This window comes from Vipera ursinii (assembly GCF_947247035.1).
Source record: "Vipera ursinii genome assembly, chromosome: 1".
NCBI classification, from domain to species: Eukaryota; Metazoa; Chordata; class Lepidosauria; order Squamata; family Viperidae; genus Vipera; species Vipera ursinii.
In genome coordinates this window covers 310,527,236-310,548,460 of record NC_139512.1, presented here as the reverse complement: position 1 = coordinate 310,548,460, position 21,225 = coordinate 310,527,236, and the positions used below count along the sequence as shown (strand labels likewise).

At 39.3% G+C, this 21,225-nt stretch overlaps 1 protein-coding gene across 1 annotated transcript; it reads left to right on the top strand.

Annotated features, from left to right (window-relative positions):
• The first annotated feature begins 769 nt into the window (after positions 1-769).
• Positions 770-15,509, top strand: FLVCR1 (FLVCR choline and heme transporter 1). Its single transcript, XM_083350806.1, has 10 exons — positions 770-1,991; positions 3,740-3,884; positions 5,580-5,720; positions 7,210-7,277; positions 8,221-8,324; positions 9,646-9,756; positions 10,031-10,136; positions 10,760-10,871; positions 12,794-12,861; positions 14,294-15,509. Exons 1-10 carry the CDS (start codon positions 1,290-1,292, stop codon positions 14,363-14,365), a joined length of 1,629 nt encoding a protein of 542 aa, XP_083206932.1. The 5' UTR covers positions 770-1,289; the 3' UTR covers positions 14,366-15,509.
• The last annotated feature ends 5,716 nt before the right edge of the window (positions 15,510-21,225 follow it).

Genomic DNA, 21,225 nt, shown 5'->3' with positions numbered 1-21,225 from the left:
TTTTCTCAACCTGAAGCATTCCAATCCAGACGTGTTAGTAGCTTTCAGATGCTCTTCTGTGGCGTGCTGTCTCTATAAATCGGACATTCCCTCCCAGTGTCTGCAATACCCTGACCTGGTTTAGATTGCAATTAGAAATTGTAGTCCAACCATTTTTCTCTGATAAATCGGGGGAAGGTGGCTGCAAGAAACAGCTGTTTCTACACGAGGCAAGAGAAGCCTAACCGTAACGTGGGAGAAAACTGGGTGTGGCTCTCCATCAGTCCTTCCCCAATCCAACTATTTATTTATTTTTTATTTTATTTTATCGAATTTATATACCGCCCTTTCCCGATAGAACTACCCTCCTCTTAAATTTTTCAGAAGCAGTTTAGGAACCTTTTTAAAAAGAGCAATCCGCCATCGAAATCTCGGAAGGCTGCTACGAATGAGAGGCGCATCTATAGCTACTCCTGCCGCTCTCCCCCCCCCACCCCAACACCCCACGAGTTCCGTCTGAGGATTAGAAGCACGATGGAGCAATCTGTAAAAGGTGAGTCTCCCAAACCTGGACCAGCTGCCACGCCGATCCTTTCCACGTGGCCGCAGGGCGAACGAGACGCAACCGCTCCCCAACCGCCCCTCCACCGCCCCTCCCCCCCCTCCGGTTCCTTAACCAGGGCCGGGAAACGAGGGAGCGTTTTGGCGCAGGACCCAGCCCCGCCTCATTTCTCCAGGATTGGCGGAGCCGGCGGTAGCGCAAATACCTCTCCGTCCCCCTCATTGGCTTAGAAACCTTTCCTTGGCCCGTCTCCCGATCAAAGAGGAAACGTAAGTGCGCATGCGGAAGCCGGTACCGCATCTTCGCTGACTCCAGGCGCGCGAGCGGAGATTGCGGTTTTTATTCAATCTCTGCCTGGAGTTTCTGGGATGACCGTTGGCGGGCGGGGAGGGGGGGGAGGAGGAGGAGGAGGAGGAGGCCGGGTTGGAGGAAACGAGGCCGGAGCTCAGCCAGTCTCGGGGTTGGAGGCAGAGATGAGAAGTGAGAGCTAAAGGCGAGGCGCGCGGAGGAGAGCGAGCGAAGCATCCCCACGGCGAAGGCCGGGCGGGAAGCGCTTAGCCAGCACCCGAGAAGGCAGGCTGGGAGTGGCCGCCTGCACCCTTGCCTGGGGAGGCGGAAAGAAAACGGGAGGGGGGGGGAAAGCGCGCGCGTAGCTGTTCTGCTTCTGCTTAGACGGGGAGATTCCTAGCCGAGGTCCGCCCGACAGGTAGGCTTGGGCGGGCCGAAGGCCTCGAGTCAGGCAGGGAGAATGGGCGGGGAGGGAACGGAGATGGCCGAGCCCGGGGAAAGCAGCGAGGCCAGCGGCGAGGTTGGGGAGGAAGCCACGGTGCCTGCCTTCCAGTGCAATGGCTACCTGGCCGGCAAAGAGCCGGCCAACGGCGGCAGCTGCTTGCCTTTGGTAACCGAGAAGGATGCGGAGTTTGGAAGGAGCGCCGCTTCCTTGGCGGATCTCGAGAAGTACCCAGAGGCAGAAGCTATGCTGTCTGACTGTACCGTGGGGTTGAAGCTGACCCCTCGGCTTTCCAAACGCAGGATTGTGGTGCTGGCCGTGTTCAGCTGCTATTCGCTAGTAAATGCCTTCCAGTGGATCCAGTACAGTATATTGACCAGTGTCTTCACTGGCTACTATAATGTTACTTATTCTGAAATTGACTGGCTCTCCATGTCGTATATGGTGACGTACATTCCTCTCATATTTCCTGCCACTTGGTTTCTGGACACGAGTGGCCTCCGTCTCACTGCCCTGCTGGGATCGGGACTGAATTGCTTGGGGGCCTGGGTTAAATGTGCCAGCGTCCAGCCAAATCTGTATCTGGTCACCCTGCTGGCTCAGATTGTGTGTTCCATAGCCCAAGTCTTCATTTTGGGGTTGCCCTCCCGCATTGCTTCTGTTTGGTTTGGGCCCAAGGAAGTGTCCACTGCTTGTGCTGTAGCTGTTCTGGGCAATCAGGTGAGTGGAAAAAGGAGAAAGTTTGCTGGAAGAGATGCATGAGATAGGGATGTTGACGGATAACTTTGGTGAGAAAAAATAAAGTATATTTGGATTTAAGAAAAAAAAATCTAGCTTCCGTTCTTAATAGATGAGCACTGATCACACACAACTGTGTTGGCATTGGTGATTGAAGCAATTAACTGGAATAACCAAGGACATTTACAACTGACTAATTAGCCTTCATATATTTAATTCAAATCCTTGCTAATTAGACCTGTACCTTTTGTATGGTGCTCTGATGTCAGTAAGGCATTATAATCTAAGTTTTCATTCTTCAGTGATAGCCTTCTAATGATTACTGAACTAATAATCTAGAAATAGCATATTTAAAAGAAAATATTTTCTGCCATTTTGATATTTCAATATTCAGAGAATCAGCAGTTAGGAAAACATGATTATAAAAAGTATTGTAACATTTGTGCATTCTAAATATAGTTCTTTAATCCAGAAAAATTACGTCATTTAAATAGAACTATTACTGACTGTTGACTTCCTGATGAGAAAGCATTGTTTTTTTCCATTTTCTTTGCTTGTGATAGAAACTTTCAGGTTGATAATTACTAATACTGTTACTAAGTATCACCAAATGTGCTGATAGAAATCCAACAGAAAATATATATTTGGATTTCCTTTCATGCAATCCTTTACTGAACACTCCTGAACAACTATAACAGCCATACCATAGGAGTATTAATTCAACTTTTCAAGAACTGGTTATTGATTAAAAGATAAGGAAGCAGAGAGAATAGACAATTTTCATGTTGAAATGTGCAAATCAGTCTCTGGGATATTTCAATGGGGTGCCTGCTATACTATAATAGAAATGAATAGGAAGGATAATTATTTTATAACGTGACTGCTGTGTATCATAAAAGGAGTAACTGAAATGATTAGGGGATTATATTATTTTTTCTGTTATATGATACCACAATATGTGTGGGTGCGCCAGACCTGTGGAACCGCTTCCCGGTCGAGCTCCGGATGGCCCCCGACCTTCGCTCCTTCCGGCGGGATCTAAAAATTTATTTATTTGAGCAATCCGGCCTGGTTTGATGGGTTTGGGGGTTGGGGTTTTAACATGGTTTTTAATTACTCTATATATTGGGCATAATATTTAATTGTTTTTTAACTTTTGTACTTTGTTTTTAATATTTATTGCCCTGTACACAGCCCTGAGTCCTTCGGGAGAAGGGCGGTATAAAAATTTAATAAATATAAATATATAAATATTTAAAGCTTTTTTTTCTTAAAGGCAGAGAAAGAAGGTTTGTAAAGAGGTGTAAAACATGTATGAAGGAAAATGTGGGCAATAAAGTTTTCTTCCTCTCAGTGTCAGAACTTTCAGTCATTCATTATAAAACAAAAATGCTAAAGAAAACATGTCATGTAATGCATAATTAGATATGGTGATGGTTGCAAATCTAGGTTGTTTTAAAGGGGAATTAGTTGCGGAGAGTTGATCTGTTCATGTCTTTAATTTTTAATGGTTGCACATACTTCCCACTCCCAGAGGCTTAGGTGTGTGTTTAAATAGAAGCTCTTGGGGAGAAACAGTGAATAAAGGCCTTACTGTTTATGATTATGCATTTGAATGCATTTTAGACTGTTGTATGATACAGTGTTGGCTAGATTGGCCCTATCCTAATCTAATAAGTTTTCTATATTTTCAGGTATATTGTAACACAATTTTCTTTTTATTTTAATAGCTAGGCACAGCAATTGGCTTTTTACTGCCTCCAGTTTTAGTTCCAAACACATATGATGACCTGGATCTTATGGGACATAATATCAGCATAATGTTCTATGGCACAGCAGCAGTATCTACTTTCCTCTTTTTTTTAACAGTGGTTGGTATGTAAAACATTTCAGTATAATAATAATTTGCAAAGTGAAGTTGAGTGATTATGAAGAAATCAATGGTTAATACCAATAGTAGTAGGAGTCCTTAGAGCAGTAACCAAAGGGCTGCCTAGATACATGGACATTTTGAACTTATTAGATCTGGATATCTTGACTTTGCAAAAAACCACTTTACTCAGAACTATATACTCAGACGCTACCTTAACAGCTCTTACATCATTGCTTAGGGCTTGCATTGTTAAATTTTTATCAGTCTCAGACTGGGAATCGAATTGAAGATTAACCATAATAATACCAAAACTATATTGATCTATATTATACATAACTTTTTAGTTTATTTTTCCTAGAAATAGCTGTAATTACAAATTATAGCTTACCTGTGAGAAGATAGTAAGGAAACGTATAATGGGATGTCTACATTTTAGGTTAAGAGGACTAAGAAGCAAACTGAAGGAAAAGTAAAAGAAGAATTACCAGAATTGTGCTAAAAACAATGACTAGAAGAAGTTAATATAAACAGGAAAATATTACAGTAACCAAGGAAGGATTGCAAAATCAGACATCCTATGAATATAAGAAATTGCAACACTTGATAAGGAAGGAGGAAATCTCAAGCAAAAAAAAAAGATTGTACCTGACAGTAATGAAGAAAAAAAACTGGTCCTAGCTGCGGAAAGACAGTAGTACTATCAGTAGAAATATAGAATAATATAACAACTATGGTGTGCTGTTCCTTTGCCAAGCTTTGGCAAATTGAGGACAATGAAGTGACACGTTATATTCTCAGGTTTCAAATGATCATTAGAATGCATGGTATGTGAGCATCTGACAATCAAAATTGGAAAAATAAATGACTGTTAAATTCTAGTAAGTAAACTTCTTCATAAAAGGTTGCTTGCTGCAGCTTCTGTCTTTATTATAAAATCTTTTTTGTCTTAAAAGGGTTAAGTTCTACTTTCAAGGAGGGGAGTAGTTCAGTACTCTTTGTTGCCTTTTTTCTCATACTCAAGATGAAGAGGATGACCATGTGCATGAGAGAGTTTTAGGAACCTTAGTTGGAAAAGGAATCTTTGTGGATAAAGATCCTTTGCTCATTACACAGGAAAAAGTGGAATTAGTTCTGTGATACCTACAGATAGTCCTCAATTTACAACCACAATTGAGCCCAAAATTTCAGTTGCTAATTGAGACAGTTGTTAAGTGAGTTTTGCCCCATTTTATGACTGCTTGTTAAATGAATTGCTGCAGTTCTTAATAATATGGTTATTAAGTGACTCTGGCTTCACTATTGATTTTGCTTGTCAGAAGGTCTCAGTAGGTGATCACATGACCCCAGGACACTGCAACCACCATAAATATGGGTCAGTTGCCAAGCAGACGAAATTTGATCACATGACCATGGGGATGCTGCAACAGTCGTGTGAAAAACTCGTCACTTTTTTCAGTGCTGTTGTAACTGGTCATTAAGCTATTGTAAGTCAAGGACTACCTGTACTTCTCCTAACTTACACATCGGCTTTCAGGTTTTATAGTGACTGAAGTTCTAGTTATCCCAGTATCTGCCTTTATGGAAACATGATTATGCTTCCTTATTAGATTGATAATTTATTATATATGAAGGTGCATGTAAAACCATTCCATCAAAGAGAAAATGTTATATATTTAATGTTTTTGTTTTCTTCTTAGTGTTTAAGGAAAAACCAAAATATCCTCCAAGTCAGTCTCAGGCTGTTCTCCTGAATCCATCTCCAAAAGATCACTCCTATAGACAATCAATACTCAATTTGTTCAGGAATGTTCCTTTTATTCTTTTATTGATAAGCTATGGTAAGCATTTATTTAACTTACTTAAAGATGTGTGTACTAAATATTGTATTGTTTTTATAACCTGGCTCTCTTCTTGTACTTATTTATTTCCTAAGAGATATTTGTTAAATTGATATGCCATCTACAGTATTTCCCTATTGAGTTATGTAATTACTTTTATAAATTCTTATATAAAATTTAAATTAATATTCATGATAGAAACATGAAGATTAAATATGCACATATAGTTCATTCTGTTATTCAACTATTATTCAATGTAAACATGTACACTGCTATACATTCTATTCTGAACTTGTATTAATATTGTTGAACCTTACAATTCTGTGGTGTATGTTTCATTGTTCCAAAATAAGATAATGGATTTTGAAATATAATGTCTATAATTACCTAAATATTTCTGGCACTAAAAGACACAAGTAGCAAAATTACTTCCTCTATGACAGGGGTCAGCAACCTGAAACAGTGAAAGAGCCACTCGGAACCGGTTCCCTCACAAAAGGAAAAACTGGGAGCCGCAAAAAATGCGTGCGCATGCGTGTACATGCGCGCATGTGCAGAACAGGGTTTGACTGAAGAGTGGAGACAAGGCGAGATATGCACCTACCCTGCATATTTGAATTGATTGGTTGAACTTTTTTAGTCCCACTTTTTTTTTTTTTTTTGGACTGCACATGGCAGAGGACTGGGAGCTGCAGGAGACGGCTGAAAGAGCCGCGGGTTGCAGACCTGTGCTCTATGATGGTTTGTAGCATTTTCCAAGAAACTTCAATAGGTTGTTGTGATTCTGCCATTCATACGGAGACAGCAGTAGCATTTGCAGCTTAGAACATAATGTAAATTCTGAGGTTTGTCCAGATACCTTTGGGCTTTTGCTGGTGAAGGAGCAAGTGGGCCATAAGAATGATCCATAAATGTGCAATGATGGAGATGTATACAGTCCTCTCGTATGAAAATGGGGGCTGTCACTATTCTGTAGAATTTGGAATATTGTAGTAGATCTTTTGACAGTCATTCCATGCCTTCTCTCTTTTGACCCTGTGATTCATAGCACCCCAGGCAAAGATTTACAGAGGAGCTGGTGGGTAGTGTGAAACTACAGATAACAAAAGTGTTGGGGCATTAGACTCTTGAGCCTAATGCCATGTAGCCATAAGGCCATTTGAAGCCTACTTTTTTCAGTGATGTTTTTTCACAGATTTTGCCTATGACAAAAATGATAAACGGAATTTAGATTTCATGTCTTCTTGTTCACAGCCCTTCCCATAGTTCATTAATTCTTTGGGTACCACCCTTTCAATGTGCTGTGCAGTGCTTCTATGCCAGCCTTAATGGCAAATAGGAGATGAGCCCATGCAGGGCAAAAAGATATTCTGGCCTCCCAGTTTTCATTTCCTTTTCTGGTAACTCAGTCTGCTGAAGGGTAACTTGTTCTTTGTTTTATGAGTTTGGCTTCATTAAATTTCTGTAACAATGGCAATAATTTTTATAGGAATTATGACTGGGGCCTTTTATTCAATCTCAACTCTACTAAACCAAATGATATTGGCTCACTATAAGGTAAGTTTCTATAGAATTTCTTGTTAAACCAAAATCAGTGCCCTGTTTGTTTAATAATAACAATAAAAATAATAAAAATTGGAAGGAACCTTGGAGATCATCTAGTCCAACCCCCTGCTTAGGCAAGAAACTCTATACCATTTCAGACAAATGGCTGTCCAGTCTCTTCTTAAAAACTTCCAGTGTTGGAGCATTCACCACTTCTGGAGGCAGGTTGTTCCACTGATTAATTGTTCTAACTGTCAGGAAATTTCTTCTTAGTTCTAGGTTGCTTCTCTCTTTGGTTAGTTTCCATCCGTTGCTTCTTGTCCTGCCTTCAGGTGCTTTGGAGAATAGCTTGACTCCCTCTTCTTTGTGGTTTTGTCATTGCCAATTCTGATTTGTACAGTAGTTAGGCATATAGGATGTGGGAGATCTGTCATTAGGTAAAAGAATAATAGATTGATACACTATCTGATTATGGATTATTTCATTATCTCAGATAAAAAGAAGGAAGAAATTTGTGAAAGGAACAAAAGATGGGCTTATCAAACAGAATCATAAAAAAAATGAGCATTTCATCTTCAGGTCTTTGAAAGTACTATCTAAAAATGCTGCAGTTTTGTAGATTTAGGTTGCATCTTTCCTTATTTTTTTTATAAATTCTTGTTTTTATCAAAAATTGGTAATAGAATAATCTTTGTTTAGTATTGTATTTCTTTTACAATTGGAAGACATTCCTATTTACATTGCTTGAAAATGGGCTATAAACTAAGCATACATAGTGTCCCAAACTACAATATTTCTTTTATTATTGTTCTTTTATTTATTGGTGTTTGCCTACAGAAATGATTGATATACTTTACTAATTTTTTATAGATGGACTTTTTTTAAAAAAGTGAATTAGTGTGAACTTGCTTATTCATTGCATAATTATGTAATTTCATAATTATATTACATAAAGGGAGAAGAAATAAATGCAGGTAGGATTGGCCTCACACTTGTGGTAGCTGGAATGGTTGGCTCTATTATCTGCGGCTTGTGGCTGGATCATACCAAGACATACAAGTAAGTATATGAATAGGAGTAGCAAATATTTTAATTCATATACAGTAGAGCATAATTCTGTCTTTTGTTAATTAGCCAAGCATGTTTGTGTATGTGCCAGAGAGAATTGTGTTTAACTATTTTTTGGGAAGCTTCTGGCTAAAATTCATAGCTCATTTTTTGTTTTTTGGCAAAGGACCAGAATTTCTTGGTTTAGTTCTAAATGGAATCTCTGGTTTTATCAGTGCCAGAATCTTTGTGCAAAAAAGCATGCAACAGGAGAAATGGAAAAGATGAGAGAAAATTGCTTGATAGTCCCATTGATAATGTCAGAGTTATAGACATTTTGCTACATAGAATATTTTAAAGCATTTTGTCTTAGATGGCAATGGTCTGCGTGTCCTAAAGTCCATACTACATATCTGTACTGCCTGTGTTTCTCCAGGTTGTTATAGTTTTAAAGTAATAAGCACCTTTTGAGTCTTGAAATCTGAGAAAGCTGTTTTCACAAATTTTAAAATAGATGATAAAGTTAGTCCTCAGGTTACAACTTCAATGACTTTTTAAAGTTATGATGGAGTTAAATGAGGTGTGTGTGATGACCAGTCATGAAAGTTGTGGCATTGCAGTGTTCCTACAACCACATAATTGTGATTTGGATGCTTGTTGTCAGCTGGCTTTCATTTATGATGGTTGCAGTATCCCATCACCATTAGTGAGCTTTCCTGCCTGCAAGGTCAATGGGGAAACCAGCAGGTGGTCACTGTTTGCTCCTGCTTTTAGTCCCAGGGTGCCCTTAGGTGGCAGGGCAAGTGATGCCTGCTTAAACTCATGCCAGACTGTAAAATCCCCCTTCCTTACCTGTACTCACACCATGCCTCTATCTCCCATCTGCATTGGAGCTTGTCCATACTCCATACAACTCACTGGCCTGCCAGCCTGCTTGCTAGCTACCTAAAGAAAGGCTTGTTGTGATCAGGACTTGCAATTTCCTGCTGGCTTCCCATTGATTTTGCTTGTTAGAAGCCAGTGAGCAGTTGCAAGCTGTGGTCACATGAGGTCCTTCTTTAACAATCTGCAATCTTCACTTAATGATGGCACAGGGATTGTCAGGATTGCTGTTGCTAAGCAGTGCAATTACACAGTGTCATGCTTTAGGCCACGTCATAAATGTTTACAATAGAAATTCCAGTCCCAATTACTATTGTAATCCAAGGACTACATCTACTCTGTTACGTGGCAAAAGAAAGCAGAGACAGATTGCCACTGAAAATGTACATTTTTATTTAAGCTCTGTGTTACGAAATAATAGCAAAAATAATTTGTGATTTTTTTTCTATAGACAGACTACATTAGTTGTATACATCCTCTCTTTTGTTGGGATGGTCGTATTTACATTCACCTTGAACTGTGGATACCTTATAGTTATATTTGTGACTGCTGGAGTACTTGGGTAAGGATTTTTGCAATAAAATATACTGCAATGCTAATTCAGGAACATTAAATTTATTTTTTGTTATGTGTTTAAACTGGTAAGAAACTGCTAACTTTCTAGTGGGATATGTTTCCATCAGAGGTGGACTTTTGTAACTGGATGTTCAAATTATTGGAGTAAGCTAGAAAATCCATTGTAGGTTGCCCTAACAGTAATAAAAACTGAAGAACAATTAATGTTGATATAAATAGTAGGAATTATTACTAATTTGAACTTTGGCTTTTTATGTCAGTTTCTTTATGACAGGTTATCTGCCTCTTGGTTTTGAATTTGCTGTGGAAATTACATACCCGGAGTCAGAAGGCACCTCATCAGGGCTTTTGAATGCTTCAGCACAGGTAATGAGGAACGTTGTACTAGAGTCTTGGAGTTTTGAGCTCAGATAACTATCACATCAGTAATACTGTTTTGATAAATAGATAAGTAGCAAAGATTAAGGAAACTTTTAGGACTTTTAGAAAGCTTTGCAGATCATAGTGATTATACAGTGCTTTCCTAAACCTTGCAGCATCTCTATTGAAAATATAGAAAATATACATTGTAAAAATTGCATTACAATAATCTCAGAAAAACTCCTTGTCCTTTGCTGAATTTACATTGGCACTGTGGAACAAATAACTTGTGCAGAAATGTAATCGTGGCTACCCAGTCCATTCTAACTATTTTTTTCTCATAGCTCAGTCTATGCTTGGAATCTGAAACAATGCTTTTCTTGAATAAGCTATTTTCCATTGGAATGGCCGGGTAATTCTGGGGTGGGTTTATTTCCCCCCCACAATTAAACAAATTTTCAGGCCATGAGCAGTACATTTTTGAGAACATGCTGTTCCTTTCTGAAAGTAGTGTGTAAACAAAGCCCTACTTATGGGACATAGTAGGAAATAAAACTAGCAGAGTTCAGGCAACTTGAGCAGAACTGGCAGAGTTAAATTCTGAAATATGTTTTTATAAACAATTACAGATATTTGGGATCATCTTTACATTGATTCAAGGGAAGCTTACAACAGATTACAGTGCTCGTGCTGGAAATATTTTTCTCTTTGTGTGGATGTTTATAGGTATCATTTTAACAGGTAACCACTTAACATTGTCTTATGTTTTTGTTCTTAATAGAAAAATAGTGAATATGAAATCTGTCCAAAGGCTCAAGTCATCTTTGTTTATTTGAAACTGTAAAACTCCTTTTATTACCAAAAACATACCACATATCTTAACAAGAATAAAAACACAATGTAACGTAAGAGTAAAACAAATAAAAAAATTAAACATTTTAAATACGTCAACAGCAGAGGAACAGCGGTAGGAAACAAGAATGGTTAAACAGGCTGTGGGCTTTTGCCTATTGTTTTGTTTATAGAGCTTCTCTATTCAGATAGTCCTCGACTTACAAGGATTTGTTTAGTGACCCTTCAAAGTTACAATGGCACTAAAATAAGTGACTTATGACAATTTTTCACATGATCATTGCAGCAACCCTGTGGTCACTTGATCAAAATTCAGAAGTTTGGCAACTGGCATGTATTTATGAAGATTGCAATGTCCAAGGGTTATGTGATCACTTTTTGCGATCTTCTGACAAGCAAAGTCAATGGGGAATTCAAATACACTTAATAATCGTGTTACTAACTTAAGAACCATGTGATTTATTTAAACATTGGTAAGCAAGTCGTAAAATGGAGCAAAATTCACTTAACTGTTTTGTGTGATCATTTTAACCCGGATTAAAGCCTAAACTGAAAAGTTGATTAGCATGTGGGCCAGTCATAAGATTTTCCTCAATAATTTATGAATAGTATCTAAAAATATCTGTAGCGTAGGTGTAGGATGAGGGTGGAGGTTCGTTCTCTGAGCTTTGTGGGTTGGTTTCCGAACATTTCGTTACCTGCTAGGTAACTTCTTCAGCAGAGTTTAGGGATCCCCTAAAGATGTTATCTAGCCTGGTAACGAAACGTTCGGAAACCAACCCACAAGCTCGGAGAACAAACCTCCACCTCACATATGTTATTGTATTGTGATACATTTTAAGAAATATCTAAACTCAGATATTGCTAGGCTCTGAAAAATCATTAAAGGCACAGTTACTCCTAAGCAGTTCCCTTTATTGTTCCCTCATCTATAGACAGAAATCTTGCCCAAATAAAGCAACTACTACCTCATTAAAGATAATACTCCGAGAACTTCTAGGGAGGAGCTATTTTGATTGTCTTTCTCCTAACCAAAATGTCTAAACTTCACTGTCTCTTGGTCCTCTGGGATGTAGCTTCTCCCTTCTGGGAATTCAGATTATATTCCACCACAGATATTTGTTGAATCTGTAGGAATCGTACTGTATCTCAAGGGCAATAAATCAGATTTATTAGTATAATAGAATATAAAAGCCATATTGCTGCATACTTTCAACAAGCTTTGGTCATAATATTACATATCAGATAGATAGCGTTCATTGGAAAGAATAAAGTTATATTGAATAAGAATAAAGCAACTTACTGTGATAATTGCCTTTAAATTGTTTTCTTCTGTGAAGTTAGCAATAATTGATTTTTCACCCAAACTCCAAGAGGATCAAACAGTGGAGGTATCTGGAGTATCTTCTACAAATGAAAAGTTGTGGAGTAGAAAGTATTCTCATCATAACATAAATTCCAGAAAATATTTTCATTTAGTTGTTCAATCACTTTGAATATTTATCTGCATTGCATTTGCTTTCATTGCATTGCACTGGCTGCTGTTCAGTCCTCATGTCACTATAGCCATCACCTCCTCTTCCTGATCTCTAGGTTTGCAATTTTGATTAATGTGTTTTAGTATTTATTCATATAACTATTTCTCCATTCAGAAATAGCTGAAAAACATTGCAATAAAGCAAGTATTAGATATTCTGCAGAAGACTGCTGACATTAATGTGTTGGATTCTGTAGCACAATTAATAAAGCAAACTTAAAAAATTCACTACAGTAAATGTATTTAAATTAATATTTAATACTATTTCTTTTAGCTTTAATTAAATCTGATTTGCGAAGGCACAATATAAATTCAGGGATTGTAACTGTGGACATTAAATCTGTAAGTAATCTTTACATTTATTACTTGATTGTAGGTTTGTTTAACTGAGTATCATTCTATTTTCAGTTCTTTTGAGTAAATTTCAGAAAATATTTTTGTGAAGTTTGCATCTTTATTAGAAGTTTCAGAACCTAATTATTTGCCATTTCTGAAGAATCTTCCAGTTTATCCAATTTTCCCCCCAAATCAGTCTGCAGCATGTGAGGAAGAGGGACCACTGAGAAATTGAAGGAGTGCAAGATAATAGAACTCTATAGAAAGCACTCTCTTCCATCTGAATTGGAACTTAACCAGTATTCCATTTCCTCCTGGAAATTCAGTAGTTGTCATGTTGCATGTTTTAAAATGACATCAACAGTATTGTAATATTTCCTGAAGTTATTTCCTATTCTTTCATGGCTATGTATATATTTAAACTGCAATTACATAATTATTTGTGGGTTATGTCCAATGGGCAAGGGACATAACCCACTAATAATTTCTTACTCCGTTTCTATAATTATTTATATTGGGGTACATAGTTGTCCCCAAAGCCAATAATTATTAGATTGTTTAATTAATGTAGAAAACAGTTGCAAGTAATATGTTTTCAAATTCAGTATGATACATTTATTTTATTTATTTATTTATTTATTTAATTTATATACCGCCCTTCTCCCGGAGGACTCAGGGCGGTGAACAGGGCAATACATAAAAACTAGATACAAAAATTAAAAATTATTAAAACGTGATTAAACAATGCCCATAATAAATTAATACAGATTAAAAATTGAAGTTCATTTATAAAAATCCCACCAATTTATGGAAGGCAAATGTTCATTGGTACATCAAATGAATGTGTATTCATCATTTGTGTACGAATATTAGGTCTAATATGCTAATATTTAAATGGTAAGACATGACTTGGAAATTTCTCAATATAGATGAAAATATGACACATTTGTATTTAATACATATTCCTACCAATTGAACTTTTTACTAATTAATGCTGGTGTGCCTCATGTTCAAAAGGATTTGGACAAAACATAGTACAGTGGAAACTTGGTACTCGACTGCTTTGAAACTTGTCGAACTTGGCACTCAATGCATTTTGACTTGAAAATTTTATCCCAGAATTGTCCTTAGTCTGGTATTTGACGTGCAAGCTAGAATGTGTTGATATCGGTTGCCTCATGACTAATACATTATTCCTTATGGGAAAATTTTGTTTGGTACATGTCATTTTTGGTATTAATTGCACCTCCCCTCCCTGGAGACAATTAACGATGAGTACTAAGGTATCGCTGTATATACTTCCATTCTTCTGAATGCTTCATTGGAATCTAGGGAAAACCCTCCTATTTTTTACTCTGATAATATTCCATGCTAGCTTCTCACTAAATCTGTTTTCTAAATCTTATATGTTCTGAATTGCCTTTTATTTCCTTGACAGATACCCCCTGACAGTCCTGTCGAAGATGAACAAAATAAAACATCAAATAACAAGTCAGAATCAAAAATTTAAAATGGGGAAAAAATACTAGACTCACAATTGGCAGCTTTTATAATAAAAGCAACTTAATGGAGAATCATAAGAACTGTAAGCCTAAAAATTGTGTTGAATGGCAGCAGTTAGCAGTGATTTGAAAACTGGATAAGGCACAGATTTGTATACACTTAATGAACACATGTTAACTTCAAAATGGTAATTTTCAACAAATGTTTTAAGTTTCAGTGATAAAATTCCCAGGAATCTTCCATTTCTTATTTGGAAGTTGTGGACTTTCATAAAATATATTATGCTGTGATAAATTAGAAACTCTTATCAAAAACTGTGCCACTAGCTTATCCACAGTTGGAATTCTCATATAGAATGTGTGTACTGAGCAGTTTGATTAAATATGTGCTTTAACTTGTGCTTTTATTTGAAATGTTCAAAACTGCCCTTCCTATAGGAGGGCATTGTCTTTAGCACAATAGACAGTATAAGAAATTCATTTTTGAATGTGTTATACTGTACATCCTGGATTTTGCCATTTTTTTGGCTTTGAAAGAATTGTGGCTTCTGAAATTTCTTTGTTTTGAAACACAAATAAGAGAATGGTATAAATCCCTGATTTCCAAGAAGTATTTTATATTCTAAGTTATTGAAGATAAAGGCATTCTGATCACAAAACTATATATTCATGGTTCCTGCATTTTTTTTTTACATTCTGAAAATGAAAGTACATCTTTTTGTATTATGTGAGTCATAAGAAAGTATTGCCAGGTCATACAAAGGCAAATGCATGCCATTGTGTTCTTTGCATCAATTTTGTGTATTTGTGAAAAGTAAATGTGGAAAATGATTTCTGGCAAATAAAATATAATAAAATAAGGCAGAGCTCACAATGGATTCCTTACGTTCCTTACGTTTCATTAGTTAGGAATAATTGCTTAACAAAAAGTAGATTTAGATGATGTGGAAAATTGCCAATGCATGTTTTCATCCTATTTATTTGACAGAAGTATAATAATTTTATGTATATATTTAAGAAAAATTACCATACGTTTCTTAAATGTTCTCATCATGTCCTTTGACTTACCTGGAAGTAAATCAAGATAAACCTTTAGATCTTTTTCATGTTTAGAAGAAGGGTGAAAGTGAATAGCTTGCTGCTTTGCTGACCCTACTTTATTTTATTTTTTATTTATTTTAATCCCATTTATATCCCGCCCTTCTCCAAAGACTCAGGGCGGCTTACAATCTAAGGACAAATCAATGTCCCGATGTTCTTGTTTTACAAACAAGTAGGCATGGTACTAATAAGAGTTTTCATTTTCACATGAGGAATAAATGTTGCTTGAAGGCTAACATAGTATGCATACATCTGTGCCTAATAATTTAAAAGGAAAAGCATGATCAAACCACATTTCTATCCTAGAGGTCAGAAAAAAACGCTAAGCCTATCCTTTTCTTTCTTTAAAATGTGTAGGATGTAAAAGTACTTAAATTTGATTAGATCACACCAATATTTGCAAAAATCAGTATTGATCAAAATGGCCAACATATGGTAGCATTAGAAATATTTACTGAAATAATTCCATGATGTTTTCTGCATTCTTCTTTAGTGAGACAAAAGGAACAATAATTCCAAACTCCTCAACCAGTGGTGCCCAATCAGTTCTTTGGAGAGAGGTTTTTCCGCAGACCAAAGGGTGCGTGGTTTTGTGTGCTGCCTGCATCCCGTGGATGAGGCTTTGCTTGTTTGTGTGGCCCGGTTTCTAGCATGCTACAGATCCGGACTGGCTTGGACTCTGACTGGGCGGAATCCGGTGGAGTGGAGAGGGCAGGTCTTGGTCATACCATTTGGGATGAGTTTGACCCTGTGACTTTGGATGATGTGGACAGGATTATGCATAAACTGAGCGCTATAACTTGTTTATTGGACCCATGTCCCTCCTGGCTGGTGTCGGCCGCCGGGGAGGTGACGGGGCCGGCTGCAGGCAGTTGTCAACGCTTCATTGATAGAGGGTGTCTTCCCCTCCGCCTTAAAAGAAGCGGTGGTGAGGCCCCTCCTCAAGAAGCCTGCCCTGGACCCGGCCTCGTTGAATAACTTATCTCCTGTTTCCAACCTTGTGTCGGTTCCTGCAATTCCTGGATGAAGCGGACTATCTGGACCCGTACCAGTCCGGTTTCAGGCCCGGCTACAGCACAGAAATGGCATTGGTTGCACTGGTAGATGATCTCTGGCGGGCCTGGGACAGGGGTTGCTCCTCTGTCCTGGTCCTACTTGACCTCTCAGCGGCTTTTGATACCATCGACCATGGTATCTTGCTGCGACGGCTCGAGGGGTTGGGAGTGGGAGGCACTGTTTTACGGTGGTTCTCCTCCTGCCTCTCGGGCCTCTCGCAGTTTGTATTTGCAGGGGGGCAGAGATCTACCCCGAGGCCCCTTTCTTGTGGGGTGCCTCAGGGGTCGGTTCTCTCCCTCCTCCTGTTTAACATCTATATGAAGCCGCTGGGTGAGATCATTTGTGGCTTTGGGGTGAGGTATCACCAATATGCGAATGATACCCAGCTTTTCATCTCCACCCCAAGCCAACCCAGTGATGCTCTTGACATGATTTCCCGGTGCCTGGAGGCAATGCGGGTCTGGATGAGAACAGGCTCAGGCTTAACCCCTCCAAGACCGAGTGGCTGTGGATACCGGCATCTCGTATTGTCCAACAAGTTCCATCTCTTTTGATGGGGGGGAGGTACTGCCCCCCTCAGAAAGGGCCCGCAACTTGGGTGTCCTCCTGGGTTCACGGCTTAACTTGGAAGATCATCTAACAGCCGTGACCAGGGGGGGCCTTCGCACAGGTTCGCCTAGTGTGCCAGTTGCGCCCCTTTTTGGACCGAGATGCCCTATGCACGGTTTCCCACGCCCTCATCACTTCTCGCCTGGATTGCTGCAATGCTCTCTACATGGGGCTGCCCTTGAAGTGCACCCGGAGGCTTCAACTGGTGCAAAATGCGGCCGCACGGGTGCTTATGGAAGTATCTTGATACTCCCATGTTACACCACTCCTGTGCGAGCTGCATTGGCTTCCGGTTACCCTCTGGGTGCGATTCAAGGTGCTGGTAATAACCTTTAAAACCCTACATGGCTTAGGCCCAGGGTATTTGCGAGACCACCTGCTGCCATTATCAACCTCCCATCGTCCGGTTTGCTCCCACAGAGTTGGCCTCCTCAGAGTGCCGTCAGCCAGGCAATGCTGGCTGGCGACCCCTAGGGGGAGAGCCTTCTCTGTGGGCATGCCAACTCTCTGGAATGAACTGCCTCCGGAGTTGCGGACGGCCCCTGACCTTCAGTCCTTCCGCAGTGACCTGAAGACCTGGTTATTTCAACAAGCGGGTCTGGACTGATTATGGTTTAAATTGGGCTTTTATTGGGTTAAATTGTCATGTATTTATCATATTTATTGTTTAATGTTTTTAATTTTTGTACTTTATGTTTCTTAATTTTTTATTGTTGTGAGCCGCCCTGAGTCCTTAGGGAGAAGGGCGGCATATAAATTTAATCAATCAATCAATAATAAGTACCTGATTTGTGATTACATTTCCAACATCTATAAGTTTTCTTTCTAAGAAGTTGACATTGTCAATTTATAATTACTTTCCCATAAGTTTTGCCATTTCTGTATCCAAAATTCTTTGCCCATGTTATCATTCTTTTATTTGTTCATTTTCCATTTTCAAATTCAATAAAAAGTTATACATTTTCTTAATTAATTTCTCATCAGAGGTTAATAATGTCTGATCAAACAAGGTCTGCTCTTTATAAAATCCATAGAGTTTAACATCTTTGTCATATCTCACTTGCATTTGTAAATATGCCCACGATAGATCAATACCCTAATTTTCCATCTCTTCTTTAGATTTTAAATTCCCTTCAGAGTTTAGAATATCTTTATATGTCCATATTTTCTCAAGACTGACTAAACTTGGATGTACAAATGCTTCCATTGTTGAGAGCCATTCTGAAATTTTCAAGTATATTTTACATTTTATTTTTTCTGTGTTAATAATAATGCATTTCTAATACAGTGGTTTTGAAAATATTTATGAATTTTATTTTTCCCATACCATAAGAAAGCATGTCAACTGAGAAGTCATGTCCCTCCAAGTACAACAACCTTTTATTTCTAAGAGTTATCAATTCTTTTACCCATATTAGTACTGATGCTTTATAATATAAAACTCACTCTGGCAAGCGAAAACCTCCATTTTTCTTAGTTTCTTGTAACATTTTCAATTTAATTCTAACTTTCTTTCCTTGCCAAATAACTTTTAAAATTATTTATTTATTTATTATTTATTAATTTAATTTATATACCGCCCTTCTCCCGAAGGACTCAGGGCGGTGAACAGGGCAATACATAAAAACTAGATACAAAAATTAAAAATTATTAAAAAGTAATTAAACAATGCCCATAATAAATTAATACTAAAAATTGAAGTCCATTTATAAAAATCCCACCCCGTCCCATCAGGCCAGGCCAGCTTGTTTAAAGAGATGGGTTTTAAGATCGCGCCGGAAGGAGCGGAGATCGGGCGCCATCCGGAGCTCGACCGGAAGATGGTTCCATAAATCCGGTGCACCCACAGAGAACGCCCTCCCCCTGGGGGCCACCAGTTGGCATTCTTTGACCGGTGGCACCCTGAGGAGGCCCTCTCTGTGGGAGCGTACTGGGCAGAGGGAAGTTGACGCCGGCTGCAGGTGCTCCCCAAGGTATTCCGGACCCATGCCATGTAGGGCTTTGTAGGTCATTACTAACACCTTGAACCTCACTCGGAAGACAACTGGAAGCCAATGCAGCTCGCGGAGCAAAGGTGTGACATGGGAGTATCGGGAAACTCCCAATACAACTCTCGCGGCTGCATTCTGTACCAGTTGGAGCCTCCGAGTGGTCTTCAAGGGTAGCCCCATGTAGAGAGCGTTGCAGTAGTCAAGACGAGAGGTCACGAGCGCATGAGTGACCGTACGTAAGGCATCTCGGTCTAGATAGGGCCGCAACTGGCGCACCAGGCGAACCTGGGCGAAGGCCCCCCTAGTCACAGCTACTATATGGTCTTCTAGGGAGAGCTGTGAATCTAGGAGGACTCCCAAGTTGCGAGCCCTATCTACAGGAGGTAATAACTCACCCCCCATAGTGAGGGGTGGGATATCCTGAATATCCCGAGATGCCGGTACGCACAGCCACTCAGTCTTGCCAGGGTTGAGTCGAAGCCTGTTCCTCCCCATCCAGACCCGGACCGCCTCCAGGCATCGGGACATCACGTCGAGGGCATCACTGGGGTGGTTTGGGGTCGAAATGAAAAGTTGGGTATCATCAGCATACTGATGATACCCAACTCCAAAACCACGAATGATCTCACCCAGCGGTTTCATGTAGATGTTGAACAGGAGAGGCGAGAGGACCGACCCCTGAGGGACTCCACAAACGAGAGGCCTCGCGGTCGACCTCTGCCCCCCTGCCAACACCGACTGCAAGCGTCCCAGGAGATAGGAGGAGAACCACTGAAGAACCATGCCTCCCACTCCCAATCCCCTGAGACGCCGCAGCAGGATACCATGGTCGATGGTATCGAAAGCCACTGAGAGGTCTAATAGGACTAGGACAGAGGAATATCCCCTGTCCCGAGCCCTCCAGAGATCATTCACCAGCGCGACCAATGCCGTCTCCGTGCTGTACCCGGGCCTGAAGCCCGATTGGTACGGGTCTAGATAATCCGCTTCATCCAGGACCAGAGGGAGCTGATGCGCCACCACACTCTCGACAACCTTCGCAAGAAAGCGAAGGTTGGAGACCGGACGAAAGTTATTCAACACAGCCGGGTCCAAGGCAGGCTTCTTGAGGAGAGGTCTTACCACCGCCTCTTTCAAGGCGGCGGGAAAACTACCCTCTCAAAGAGGCAGATATAACCGCCTGGAACCAGCGTCGTGTCCCCTCCTGGGCTGCATAAACCAGCCAGGAAGGGCACGGGTCCAATAAACGTGGTGGAGCTCAGCCTCCCCATAATCCTGTCCACTTCCTAAATTAGAGAATTTAGGTCATCAAAGAATTTTTTCTCCAGTTTTATAGGTATTTTGAAATAAAAATAATATTTTTAGTAATATATTCATTTTCATCGTAGCAATCAATAGTTGCAGGCTTTTCCATTTTTCCAAGTCATTTTGATTCAGTAATTTTATATAGTTATCTTCTTTTATTGTTGAACATCTTGCTGTCAGGTATATTCCCAAGTATTTAACCTTTTTTTGACCTTTTGTAATTCTATTTTTTCTTTCATTTTTTTTATCTGTAAGATTTTTAACTATCACTTTGGTTTTTTCCTCTGTTTATCTTCAGTCCTGCTATCTCTCAAACTCTTCTATTTTTTCCTAACAATATAGGAATCATTGCTAAAGGTTCCTCTAGAATGAATACCAAGTCATCTGCAAATGCTTGCAATTTATAAGTTCCACCTTTTATTTCTAGTCCTTTAATATGTACCAAACAATAAACAAGAATTCTATCAAAATTTTCATAGAAAAATAGCAGAAATGGAATATCAAAACATTTGCCTAGTAGGGGATTTTAATGCAATAGTAGACGGGACATTAGACTATAAAAGTAACAAAACAGGAAAACAAGGAAGAAAAAGACTACCTAAGACTTTTTAAAACATGATAGAGGAAATTGATGTACAAGATACTTGAACAGAACTTAATCCAGAAAAACTACAGTATACATTTTACTCAATTAGCCATAAATCTTGGTCCAGAATTGACATGACTTGGATGACGCCTGAAGTAAGAACCAATATGGCAGGAGACTGAGATAGAATTAGGCCCTTGGGCAGACCATAATCTTTTAA